This window comes from Epinephelus moara, chromosome 3, assembly GCF_006386435.1.
Source record: "Epinephelus moara isolate mb chromosome 3, YSFRI_EMoa_1.0, whole genome shotgun sequence".
Taxonomy (NCBI): Eukaryota; Metazoa; Chordata; class Actinopteri; order Perciformes; family Serranidae; genus Epinephelus; species Epinephelus moara.
The window spans coordinates 28,514,467-28,526,580 of record NC_065508.1 but is presented as its reverse complement, the minus strand read 5'-3'; the positions used below and the strand labels follow the sequence as shown (position 1 = coordinate 28,526,580).

At 39.5% G+C, this 12,114-nt stretch overlaps 1 protein-coding gene across 6 annotated transcripts in view; it reads left to right on the top strand.

The window, feature by feature from the left end:
• cadm1a (cell adhesion molecule 1a) overlaps positions 1-12,114 on the top strand; it is a 599,487-nt gene that overhangs the window by 503,764 nt on the left and 83,609 nt on the right. For all 6 annotated transcript variants that reach the window (XM_050040229.1, XM_050040233.1, XM_050040232.1 and 3 more), the window contains one exon: positions 2,362-2,458. In XM_050040229.1, the coding sequence (XP_049896186.1) occupies positions 2,362-2,458 (97 nt within the window). The remainder of the gene's footprint in view (positions 1-2,361; positions 2,459-12,114) is intronic.

The following is a 12,114-nucleotide window of genomic DNA, read 5'->3' as shown; positions in this document are numbered from 1 at the left end:
TGGCAGTGGGAATGGAGTCTATCTTCTATTGCAGTGGGTTTTTTCTGTGTTTAAAATACTTGCATACCCACACTAATTATGGTGAAAAAATGGTATAAGACACTGAAATTGAATAGGGAAAAATGCTTTAGATAACAGATATCAAAAAAGGACACACACCAATGTAATTGGGCTAGAAAGCCACAGAGAGGTCTGCAGGCTAAGATCAGTGCAAACATTTATTTAAGACATCTGTGCACAAAAAAATGCTCAAAGTGCAAAAAAAACAAAAAAAAACATTATAAAATCTGAGTAAAAACAGCAGCAAACGTTCCTTGATTATAATCAGTGCCACTCTGATGTTAATAGATGTCATCATGAAACTTTCCCAGCTGGCTATGTATATTAAGTAATTAGTTTTTTTCTATTACAAGTTTTCTAAAATGTTATGTTCAAATATGCAAACAAGGCATCTAATTCTTATCTTATCTAATTAAATAAGCACTTTTTGCATAAATTTCCAAAACAGAAATCAGAACTAAAATAAACACCTAAATGTGTATTTTGGATGTTTTCTCTCCACTAGTCTGAGAGAGGACATTTCATGGATGCAAAATCTTAAAATTGACCAGTGCATTAATAAGCTGTTTCCACCTAGGTGACAGGATGAATGTTTTAATTAACATAATACCATTTAAGTACGATAATGCACTTCAAATAGGTACCTCCACACCTTGATATAGGAATTAATACATTTGGTGAATAGAACGCTACTTGTTCTTCAGCTCCTCCTCATTCATGATTTTCTTGTACCTTAAAAGGTGTAAGTCAAAGCAGGATTTCTGTTGCGTTTGTTTTGCCTCAGTCTTACTTTAAGTACATAGTAACACTGAATCCAATCCCTTACCCGGATGATAGATTGAATAAAACATTCCATTTTTGTCCAGAATAAAGGATCATCTCTCACACCAAGATGAGACAAGGCTTTGATAACACCAGCAACAGTCAAGGGAATGGGAACAATAGAAACTCCATGGTTGCAAAGAATAGCACAGCAGCGACTGTCAAAGCACCCCACTGATTGTCAAAACAACATTCTTCCATTTTCTCTCCAGCTGCCTCAGCTCGTCAACAGTGTCTCCTGTTTTGTGTAGCAACTTTATCAGGTAACGTCTTTGGACATACTCAGGGCTACTTGTGTTTCTGTACTGCAGCACATCTATCACTCCCCAAAGCTTTGGCTCGTGTTTTGGTGTTAGGTTGATTTAAAATTCCATCAATATTATGCCCAAGGTAGACCCAACACGGCTTAAGAGTGATTTGATGCAATGGAAGAGCAGGTTGAGGTTAAGGCAGCAGTAGCAGGGAGATGTAAAGGAAAAAACACCTTGAATGTATGTTACTGTTGACATAATGTCAAGTCAAATTGACCCAGACCGAGCAAATGTTTGTGTGGCTTGTAGCTCAGTCGTAATAAAAGTACAGTTCCCTTACAGCAACATAACCTTGACCTGACCTCTTCTTTAAGTTCAGCAGCTGGGGCATGCTGGGGCAGGTCACGGTTGTTGTTTCTTGTTGTTGTTGTTGTTGTTGTTGTTGTTGTTGTTGCTGCTTCTCCACTTATTGTTGTATTTATTCCTTAAACCTATAGGGAGTGTTTCTGTGATCATGGTGAGCAGTGTATTTTTGTTTGTTTTTTAAAGTGAAAAACAAATCCCTGACTACAACACTATAGCCATCCAGTCGCAAATTAACTATTAATATATATATTGAAAAAGATTCAGTATACCAAAAGCTACACCTCATGTCTGACCATAAGGTTGTTGCAGCAAAACTGGACTAATAGTGGATGGAGCTGCAGGAGCAGCTGATGTGTCCATATCAGCTGGGTGATAATGTGAGGAGTCGGGTTAAAATATCTGTGTTATACACCTCTATGAATATGATTGGATGCTACCAGTCAGCAGGTAGCCTAACGGAGAGCAGCTGATGCCAATCAGCAAATAATTCACTCCACTGCGGTGCCCTGCCTGAACAGCAGTGCCTAATGTCACTCCTGATGTGACATGAATCCTTACTGCACCTCTTAGGATGTGCCGAGCCAAACATCAAAACTTTGGGGAAGTTTGACAATTCGAAGTGCTGAATGTAAATCCTGATGTGGAGTTGTTGCATATGGACATTATAGGAGACTGGGCTGTGTTGGAACGAACATTTAAACATTCCTGGTACTCATTTGGCAGCTACAAACTGCGTGACTGCAAATAGGAATCAATGAGAAAGAAGTTAGCCGTAGAAACTAGAGGCAGAGTGAAGATATATAATGCCTTGTCTGTTATGTTGTCCCAGAATTTAATACTCTGTCTCTCTCTTTCCTTTCAGACAAACCGGAGGTAAAGATCGTGGTAGAGTTTCCTCAGGGTCTGACCAGGGAAGGAGAGAACCTGGAACTGACGTGTCAGGCCAAAGGCAAACCCCAGTACGAGACACACATACATACACACACACACACACACACACACACACAGATGTTTTAGCCAATTAAAAATGTGCCATGGGTCGGGAAAGCACACTTATTTATTCATTCAAATACCTTGACTTCATTCCGTCGTGTGTGCATGTGTCTTGTTGCAGTGGTATGTGGAATTGTTTGCTGTTTTTGTCTTTGCGGTTGAGAAGAGATGAACACTGAACTTTTGCAGCAGCAAGTGGTATTGAGTGAGAGTTACATCAAGTAACAATGTACACATATACAACTCCATTAACCTTCTACCGCCCACAGTTCCGCCTGCAGGGTGTTAGCATATGTGGAACATTAGCAGTGCCATAAAAAACTTATATTCATATGAACACGAAGCATATGTACCAATAGATATGACCTTTTTGGTCTTTTTTTAGTGCCCACATCATATACATAATCTGTGTACAGTGTATGAATGAGTATGCAATTCAAACTTTAGAGATATGGCGCCTACCTACCTTTAAAGGAGTCTTGCAGTCCAGCAGCTCAGTAAATCCTTTGAAATGTATTGTCCAAATTCAGTGCAAGGGTGTAATGGCCAAAAAAATAGTCAATTTGTCTTCATTTAGGCAACCAAACCCAAAATGGCAATGATTAGAGGTTTTCAGCATACAGTAGCAGAAAAGAGGAAATGTCAAATATAACAGCACACTCTGTGAAGGTTTAAAAGTGCTATAAGTGCATTTACCCTTTACCATATTACAGTAATTTCAGTTAAGACTACCCCACCATTCACAGATGCCACTGTACCTTTAAAGCTGAAAAATCAAATAAGACCTTTAAATACGAGAGAACGCAGGGAAGAGAGAAAATAGGAACTCGCTGTTCATCTTGACAACCTTTAGAAGCCACAACAGTTTAATGTAGTACAAATGCAAAGGTACCGTTATGATTGTACTGAACAGAATTGTACAAATTTAAGTTCTTCACTCTGTCATGAGCTGTTCCTTTGACATTTCTCATAATATAAGGGCTGAATCATTCTCTGGCAATGGTAAGAATTTTTTTACTCTCTTTTTAGGGTAAACACATCAAGTTAAACTGCTTATCAGCAAGCTGCTCTGAGCATATCTCTAAACTCTCAGATCGAGGCCTCTTTAGAAAGAATTATAGCTGCTGCGCAGCAATGGTCGGCGCCGGGCAATTTTAGGCAAAATTAGGCAATTCTGAGCAACACACACACTAAAACAAAGCATATCATAACATAGAAGTTACATCATATAATTATGGCATGCCCTTCAAATTGTGGATGAGTGGCTGAAGTGATCAGACTCGTAATAATGCAAATTTGCAAGTAATATACAAAGGAAAGAAAAAAACTCAAGAACAAGTAAGAATAACATTAACTGCTAGCAGTTATGAACAAACTGGCCTGATCTAGCTTAAAGCTAAACATTATCCATGGGGACAAAGATGAAAACATTTTTTAAAATGTAAAAGTAGCTATTGGATAGACTCTGCATATTGACTGATAGCTAAGCCAAATAAACAGGGAAAAGAGACAAGGGATAACAGGGAAAAGTGTTGATAAAAAGTATTTGTCTCTCCGCAAAACTGCCTGGATCATAATTATTTTAACCTTGGTAGTCTCTAATCCACATAGCATGATGCCTGAACAGATGCCTGACTTTCACATTAGAATGTCCGTTCTGCCTTAGCTGAGGCTTGAACTCACAACTTCTGAGACTGAGGTCCATCTTCTATCTCACTGAGCTAATTGGCAAGTGACAGTTCATGTGTGGCTTCACAAATTGACTAAGCCAAGCACCAGGGTGCCAGACAGTAGCCATCCATGCCATGGAAAAGCAAATTTCAAAGTGAAAGTTCCAAAGCTGTAGCACATATGGTTGATTTGTTATGAATTTTCAAAGTTTTGAAATTTAGAGGCTTGCTGTAGCGCCACCATCAGGACTATTGTCTTGTGTTTCCAGTTGAGGACATCTGGCATGGGACTGGACCTTTATGAAAAGTTTGGGTAGATTTCTCATATGGAAATGTTGCACGAGCTGAGGCTTGAACTCACAATCTTCAACACCAAGAACCATCCTCTATCTCACTGAGCTAATTGGCAAACAGAAATGTCACATGTAGCTTCACAAATTGACTAAGCCAGTCACCTGTGTGCAAGACAGCAGCTGTTAGTGTGTAAAGGCAGATTTCAAACGGCTGTCAAAAATTCAGTTATTAAGACAAAAATCCGAAAATACACAAATTGCATCTAGACAGCATGGAGATGTTGGTAATTTGTTTTTAACAATGATTTATTGGCTCCATAAGTGAAAAACTGATGTTTAAAAATGCCATTTTTGCATTGACTCCAATTGTTCGCATGAGAGCGAAATTCAAAATGCTGTAAAAAATTCAGTTTTTGAGATAAAATTCTGATATTTTCCAAACATCATCTACCATGACTCCAAAATTTTGTCATTTGTTTTAATGAACATTGAAAATGTATTCAGTAAGAATTTGCAAGTATATGTTTACAGTACCGTTTATAGTCAAACATTTTGATGCACTGTAGGCTCAATTTTCGATAAGAAACGTTTAGAAACATAATAGGCCTATTATATTAATCATGTTGTCATACTGCTTATTATTTAGGCAATTTAAGTTGGTTGTAGCTCTGTGGGGTGTAGGCTACTTTTGAATTTGCCGAAATTCAGTTATAATGACAAATGCTGGTTCAGTTGGTTTGCATAAAATCAAACAGGTTTAAGCTTGTACACCAGACTGATCCGGCAAAACCAGAAATCGATCCAACTCTAGTTGAAAGTTGGCTCTCGTAAGGCTCTAGGAAGGTTAGGAGAAGACAACAAACTTTAAACATGCAGTTTAGGGGTGTGAGATGTGGTTGAACTAACCACTGGTTCTAGCACCTGTCTCCTCACTCAGACAGGAGATCTCCACAATAAAGAGTTGGGGTAGAGCTGATGGATACGAGGGTTGCCTTGATGCAAGTAAATGTTGCAGAGAAGCAAACTGTGACTAAGCTGGTCTTAATGTTACATAAAGACCTGAGGCCAGACAATTCTAAATGACCATTCCTGGATACATAATAGCTTAATTGAATGGCTGCTATTTTCTTTTTTTCAGAAATTTCAAAGGGGAAATTTGAAACTGGCCTGTAATTATGAAACACATCAGAATTACTGTGTGATATTTCGAGCAGGTGTTTAATTACTGCTCCTCTAAAGGCGAAGAACAGAGCAGAAAGGGGCATTAATGATAGCGAGCGACTGGGTCCTAATATCTAACAGGAGGAATTTTAGCACGAAGAGGGTTGAATAGGCAGGGTGTTATTTTAGTGATGAGTGCTAATTTTCTGAAGGTATCAAGGGAGACTGTGTGAGACTGAGAGAATATGTTGATGGACTCAAGGCACTGGGTGTACACAGATGAAGGCAGTTTTGTGATTAAAGTTTAAAGATTGTTTGTACACAGAGCTGAGCACAAAGAACAGTCTCTGAGTCATTTTTGCCACAATGTCAAAACTGAACTCACAGTGATCTTTATCAGTGTTAAACAGTTCTGTGTCTTGCGTTAGCATCAGGAAGATCTTGTTTGACACTCATTAGGTTGTTATACCACATGTATTATCTGTAAACCAAGATGTTGTTTTCTTAAGATGACACGTCTTTGTGATGTGATGTGAAATGTAATGGAGTGCAAATGAAGCCATTAGGGCACTTTGGGGTGAATAAAGGAGTGAGAGCTTCAGGCTCCAGACAGGACACCTGCTGAGCTATCCAAACATCAGTGTAGTCGGTGTTGTTGGTATCAATCATATTAGTTTGTTGACAAGGCAGTTCAAATTTGAACGGGACAAAATAATCATTGAATGAGGCTGGAGCTATGAATATTATATCAGAGCCAATGGTGTGACCAACTTGCAGGTGTGGCATTGCAGTGGGTCCTTTCAAGGACACGTAAATTCAAGTGTGGAGATAAATGGCAAACTTAAAGAAATAGGCTTAACCCATTAAAAATTAAGGTTTTTGGCATTAAGTTTTTGTCTGTAGGCTTGAACAGTGACTCTGAAAAGTCAGTAGCTTGGCAGAGGAAGACAACTTGGGTGAGCTTGGATTCGCAACAGTTGAAATGGATTTTGATGGCAACCCGGTTTCATTAAGAAAAAAGAATCAAAACATGCACTGAAAGTTTTTGAGACCCTCCTACAGCACAAAATTGCCAAAATATAGTGAATTACACAGTTTCGGTTTGTCCCCAGTGCAAATTTGCAAATCCCACACATTCCTCACATTGCACTTAGGGTAGGCCGTGGTATTGTGCCTGCTGGCTCACAGGAAAACCTTAGTTGGACACTTAATGGAATGGAGCCATTGTTAATGTTAGCAATTTCACCTGGGCATTTCTTACTACGACAAGTCAAGATGTCTGCTGCAAAAAAGTTCTATAGTGAAGGAATGGCATGTCTTATTCTACCTTACTCTGGCTCTGATTGGCAAAACCTGACATTTCTACCCTAACTCTAACCAATCTCACTCCTCTTGCCTAAACCTAACTCGTCCAAACAACAAAGGCAACAAGTAGTAACCAATCAAAGGAGAGTAGGGCGGATCATTCTTCACTACCCAAGGATTTGCAAATTTGCATCCCCAGCACAGTAAGCTCCTAATATCTTTCACTCTTGAGTTATGTTTGTAGGCGTAGTTATAATAGCTGACGTCAACAGCTAAATGTGTTTGCGCCAAATAGGGATGGGCAATCATTAGGATTTTACTGATACAGATACTAATACTGTTTATTGATACTGATACTACCTGTCAGTACTCTTACTGATACTACCCTCCATAATTTGGTGCAAATAATAAAGACATAACATAACATTACAACAGGGTTAAGGGCTATGGTCATCTCCCTAAACTGTTGAAAATATCAATGACCATAAGCAACACAGCTCAATCAGTCGTAGCCTAAATAGTCACTCTGAGCACCAGAGCACTCTCTGGCACAAACTGGACCATTGGATAATTCAGAGCACACTTACAATTTATATTCCCTTTGGTTATTCAGAGCACCACACTCTCAGAGCAGCAGAGCGTTATCATGTGCTAACTTTGTTTATTCATAGAAAGAGAAATAGTCATTTTAGTGTAGAGCATCAGATTAGATTTACAAACATACCTATTGTCTATGGGACTATTTAGGAACATGAATTAAATGTGCTTAAAACCAATAGCAGCTGTGTCCTGTGTTTATATCTATTGACTTACTTTTATAATGCTAAAAAGTGTTACTTTTATTTGAGGAGGTCGAGACAGTTACATTTTTATTTTTGCAAATCCTATATTGGGAGGCTGCACTGAGGCTGCATATGTCGCAGCTGCTTTACTAAAGCAGTCAAACATGTTGCACTGCTTCAGATTTATAGAGTGTCACAGTTGTAAACAGCCAATCTCCACTGAAAGCGTTTTTAGAAGCATTTTTGATAGCTTGTTGTGCGTCTCACGTAACAGCACTTCCATTTTATTAAATGTATCAATCTACACTTACCCCACAATTTTTAGCACTTAAGTGAAGTGTAATCTGCAGACAGCTGCTCAAATCACACAAATATCCAGCTGTTTGTGTTTTGAAATTTTTTAACCGTGTCTGTATCTGCATTGATTGATCAAGGCTCCCAGCCTGTCTGTTTGCAGGCCCGCTTCACTACAGGCAGATTGACTCACTCGCAACAGTGGGTGGGGAAATAAAATCAATTAATCAATACATATAAACTATGTTGATTTCTTCCCATGGAGCAGACATGAAAACTATTTTGGTTCAATAAATTTCTGCTGTCAGCCTGGTGAAGGCAGGTTAGCCAGAAGCTGTCCACTCAGCTGACAGACGGCTCAGATGTTATGGAAGACGGAGTCAGTGTGGATTGAATGACAGAACGCTTACACGCCGCTCACACTTGCTCACATCTCGCTTCCAGTGGGGATTCCCAGTAAGTGTTTCTTTAGGTTACCCTCTTTACACCCAACTACCTTTTTACATATAATGCATTTAGCTGCATTTTTATTAAATTTAGTAAAGTGATCCAACACTTTGAATGTTGTGCCCTGTCAGCCATGATTGGAGATTGCAAACACAGTTACATAACATCAAACCCAAATGCCTAACGCCAGACGTTTTGTCATTGTTTTCTGTCACAATTGGGAATTTGCCAACTCTGTTAGAATGAATTAACATTACAAAAATACTGATAGCAGCACAGTTTGTCCATCCCTTTTTTCCGCACCACACCAATAAACGCTTTCGCTGGTGGGTGACATAATGCAAACACGTCCATTTGAAACAATGGCTACTGGCTGGCAAGAAACAATATTGCATATTACAGTTAAAAAATAAGCTAGAATATGTTTCTGAAAACATCTGAAGTGAGAAATGGGCAACTCAGTTACAAAATCTTGATTTATATTGGATCAGTGCTGCCTAGTTGTAGTTCGGCCTCTGTTTTCACTGTGCAGGAAACAGTATGGTGCCGATTTCCTGTTGATAAACTCTTGCAGTTGCAGCTAAACACGGCAGTAAAATCTGTTTCTAAAATCACTGAAGGTGAGAAATAGGCAATACAGTAAGAGAATCTTGATATATATTCGATGAGCACTGCCTAGTTTTACCGTTTAATTGGATTTCGGTCCGAGTTTGAGAGAGAGAAAGTGGGGGATGGTTCAGTCTCTTGATCTGCTCCTATATGTTTGTGTCTCTAGCGGTGGCATGGGTGGCAGGCAATACAAAAATGCAACCTAGTCTAACTCCGAATTCATTGAAATCTGGCACTTGGTCAGTGACTTCAAGCATCAGACACCTATGAAAAAAGCTATCCTTTGACCTCGGTATGTTACGCAGGGTTAGCATCAGGGGGAGACGCAACAGGACAACAACGAAAGTTAAGGCAACGGAAGTGCGAGTAAGGTGGGTTGAAGGGGTGGTGGATGGGTCCAACAACCATAGACTTTCACCTGGGAGGCCGGTGTTCGATTTCCGTAAGATTAAAAGGCCAAACACTGTTCTTTATTCCTAAACCTAACCACGTGCGTGTGTGTTGTTAAAGTAAAAAACATAAATTTGCAGTGTTGTACCAATGTGGTGCGTTTACTTTGAAAGGGACTGTATATAAACGTTAAATTTCCTGTGAAAACAGAAGTGTATTTTGAAAACATTCAGTGATGGACCAGGGAGAACTTAACACGGTGTCCCAGAAGGTCAACAACCAATGCACCCAGGGTACCTTGCATGTAATACCTTGACGGATGGAAAGTTCATGACCCAACATCAATGTGTGAAGAGGTCGGAGTGAGAATGCATTGGAAAATGTAGTGTGTCGTTCGAGCAATAACCAGAGAGTCAGAGAAACTCTGCATCCGGCAGAGTTCCACCAGTGGCCCAGGAGGGATATCTAGGCACTGGTTAGATGGAGGGAAGTTTATCACTGTTCATTTGCACATACTACCTACATTGTTTTAATACAAAGCTGGTTGAAAATGAAGGTGAAATATCCCTTTAAGTAAATCAGTGGCATTTATATGATGGATGATAAACAGTACCAGTGCAGAACTTTGACTTGGCCTTAAACTTTACCTACATTGAAATCTAACCTGAAATGTCATCTAAATCCTGAATCAAAATCACCTCGCTTTGCAATAATTATTTTCACTCTGAGTGTCTCAAACTCTGTATGATTCTCTGAAGGGTAGAAGTACAAGAACATGCAAACACACACATTGAACCAAACACTGTGTACTTCAGACTGCCTCTATCCACCAGCCCCCCACAGTTTTCATACTTGGCATAGAGACAAGCTCACTACCCGTATTCATTTTATAAAGATGAAAACACAATCAATACAGTGAGCCGGGAATTGGAAGTCATTTTCATTAGAGCTGCTGAGAGTTGTGCAGTCATTACCAGCAGATAGCACAGGGGGCCCCGGCTGCAGGCAGCCATTTGTATTCTAGACGCCTGCCCTTCCTCTCTCCTTGCAGCCCCATCTTACCTCTTTCGTCTATCTCTGTCTATCTTCCTTCTCTGGATTCCCTATTCCCCTTCTCTCAACCTCCCATCCACCTATAGAAAGTTTTTTTTTTCTAGGTCATGTCCCTCACTCCATCTTAGGAAAAGATGTATATTTATATATTTATTATTTATTTACATTTCATTTCATCTGGGGAGCACTTGTAATAGACACAGCGTTCTCTTTCAAGCCGTCCACCGCAGCCATTAAATGCACTTGTGCTTTGTTTGTTTTTGCTATTGAGCTCCAACTGCTATTTCATATTTTCTTTTCCTGGATTATTCGCATCATCTTTTTTTTTTTTTCCCTTCTCCTATTTGCTTGCTCCCTCCACACCAAATGTTTTCAAATGGAGGGGAAACAAGTTAAAACACCACAACAAAATGCAACAAGAGAGACCATCAGCACACGCTCAGGGGAAATAACAGTAGCTGGCAGTGGCCATTGGAAGTTGCAGCGGCAAAATAGAGGTGTTCTGTCTTCTTTTTTTTTTCTCTTCACCCTCGGTGGCTCTGAGCGCACTGAGCTCATTGTCATAAAAATGGAATCTGTCACCCCGCTATAAACCTCAGTCAAGGTAGAAAAGAGAACAAATACAGACGCTTGGTAGGCGCCCACCTACACAGCAACACTCACAAGTGTACGAGCGTGGAAAGCCTGCAATTTGAAGACAAAGCTGCTACACAGTTATTGTTGCTTTTAGCTGTACACAAAGGGAGGAATGTCATTTTAATACGTCTTGTTTTTATGTCCTAATTCTCTGTGATTAGTCTTTTTTTCTTGTAAAAACAGCTCCTTGTAAATCAATAAAAAAGGTGGTATATTTGTTTATTTCAATGACAGACAATAACCTTTAGAGAGCTGTTAAATGTGTGAAGAGTTCTCAGGTGTTGTCATGTGGTGAACCCCCAGATAGGTGTGTACTATATGAAGGGAATGGGCCCCTTTCTATTGGTGATTGTATGGCATTACAGGAACACAATAGTGATTGAGAGAAAACTCTTCTTGGTGGTTTAAGGATGCTCCAACATCCCACTATTTGAATCGTATGCCAAAAAAACGTTGCATTACCATAAAAAGAGAAACTCGCTTAGATAAACAATAGGCAAACATGATGTTGTGAAAAGGGAAATAGAAATGTTTTTTTTTTCTTGTGTTTTAAAAAAAGTTATATATTGATATTGAAAGTAAACAAAGACACCAAAGGAGGTGGTTGAAACACTGCTGGCCGCAGTGCTGGCTGCAAGATGAAAGAGAGGAAGCGTGGGTGGGGCCAGAGAGAGCTTTTTAAAGGCAAGCCAACAGATGCCAGAGATCAGGTACTGACGGCAGGAGGCATTCAGATCACCTGCAAGATACACAGAGTTTGGACATAACACATGTTTAAACATTGTTGTTTTACACAGCCACTGCGTTGCCACAGAATAACTGCAGAAATTGCAAGATTTCAGAGAACGTATCCCAAAGTTTCTTGGGCATATATATTTTTTATTCTCTCCTAAAGTAGGGTGTAATTTTTATTTTTTTGAAATTCAATACCTTAAAGGATAAGTCATACTGATTTCAAACAATGATACCATGTCATTGCACA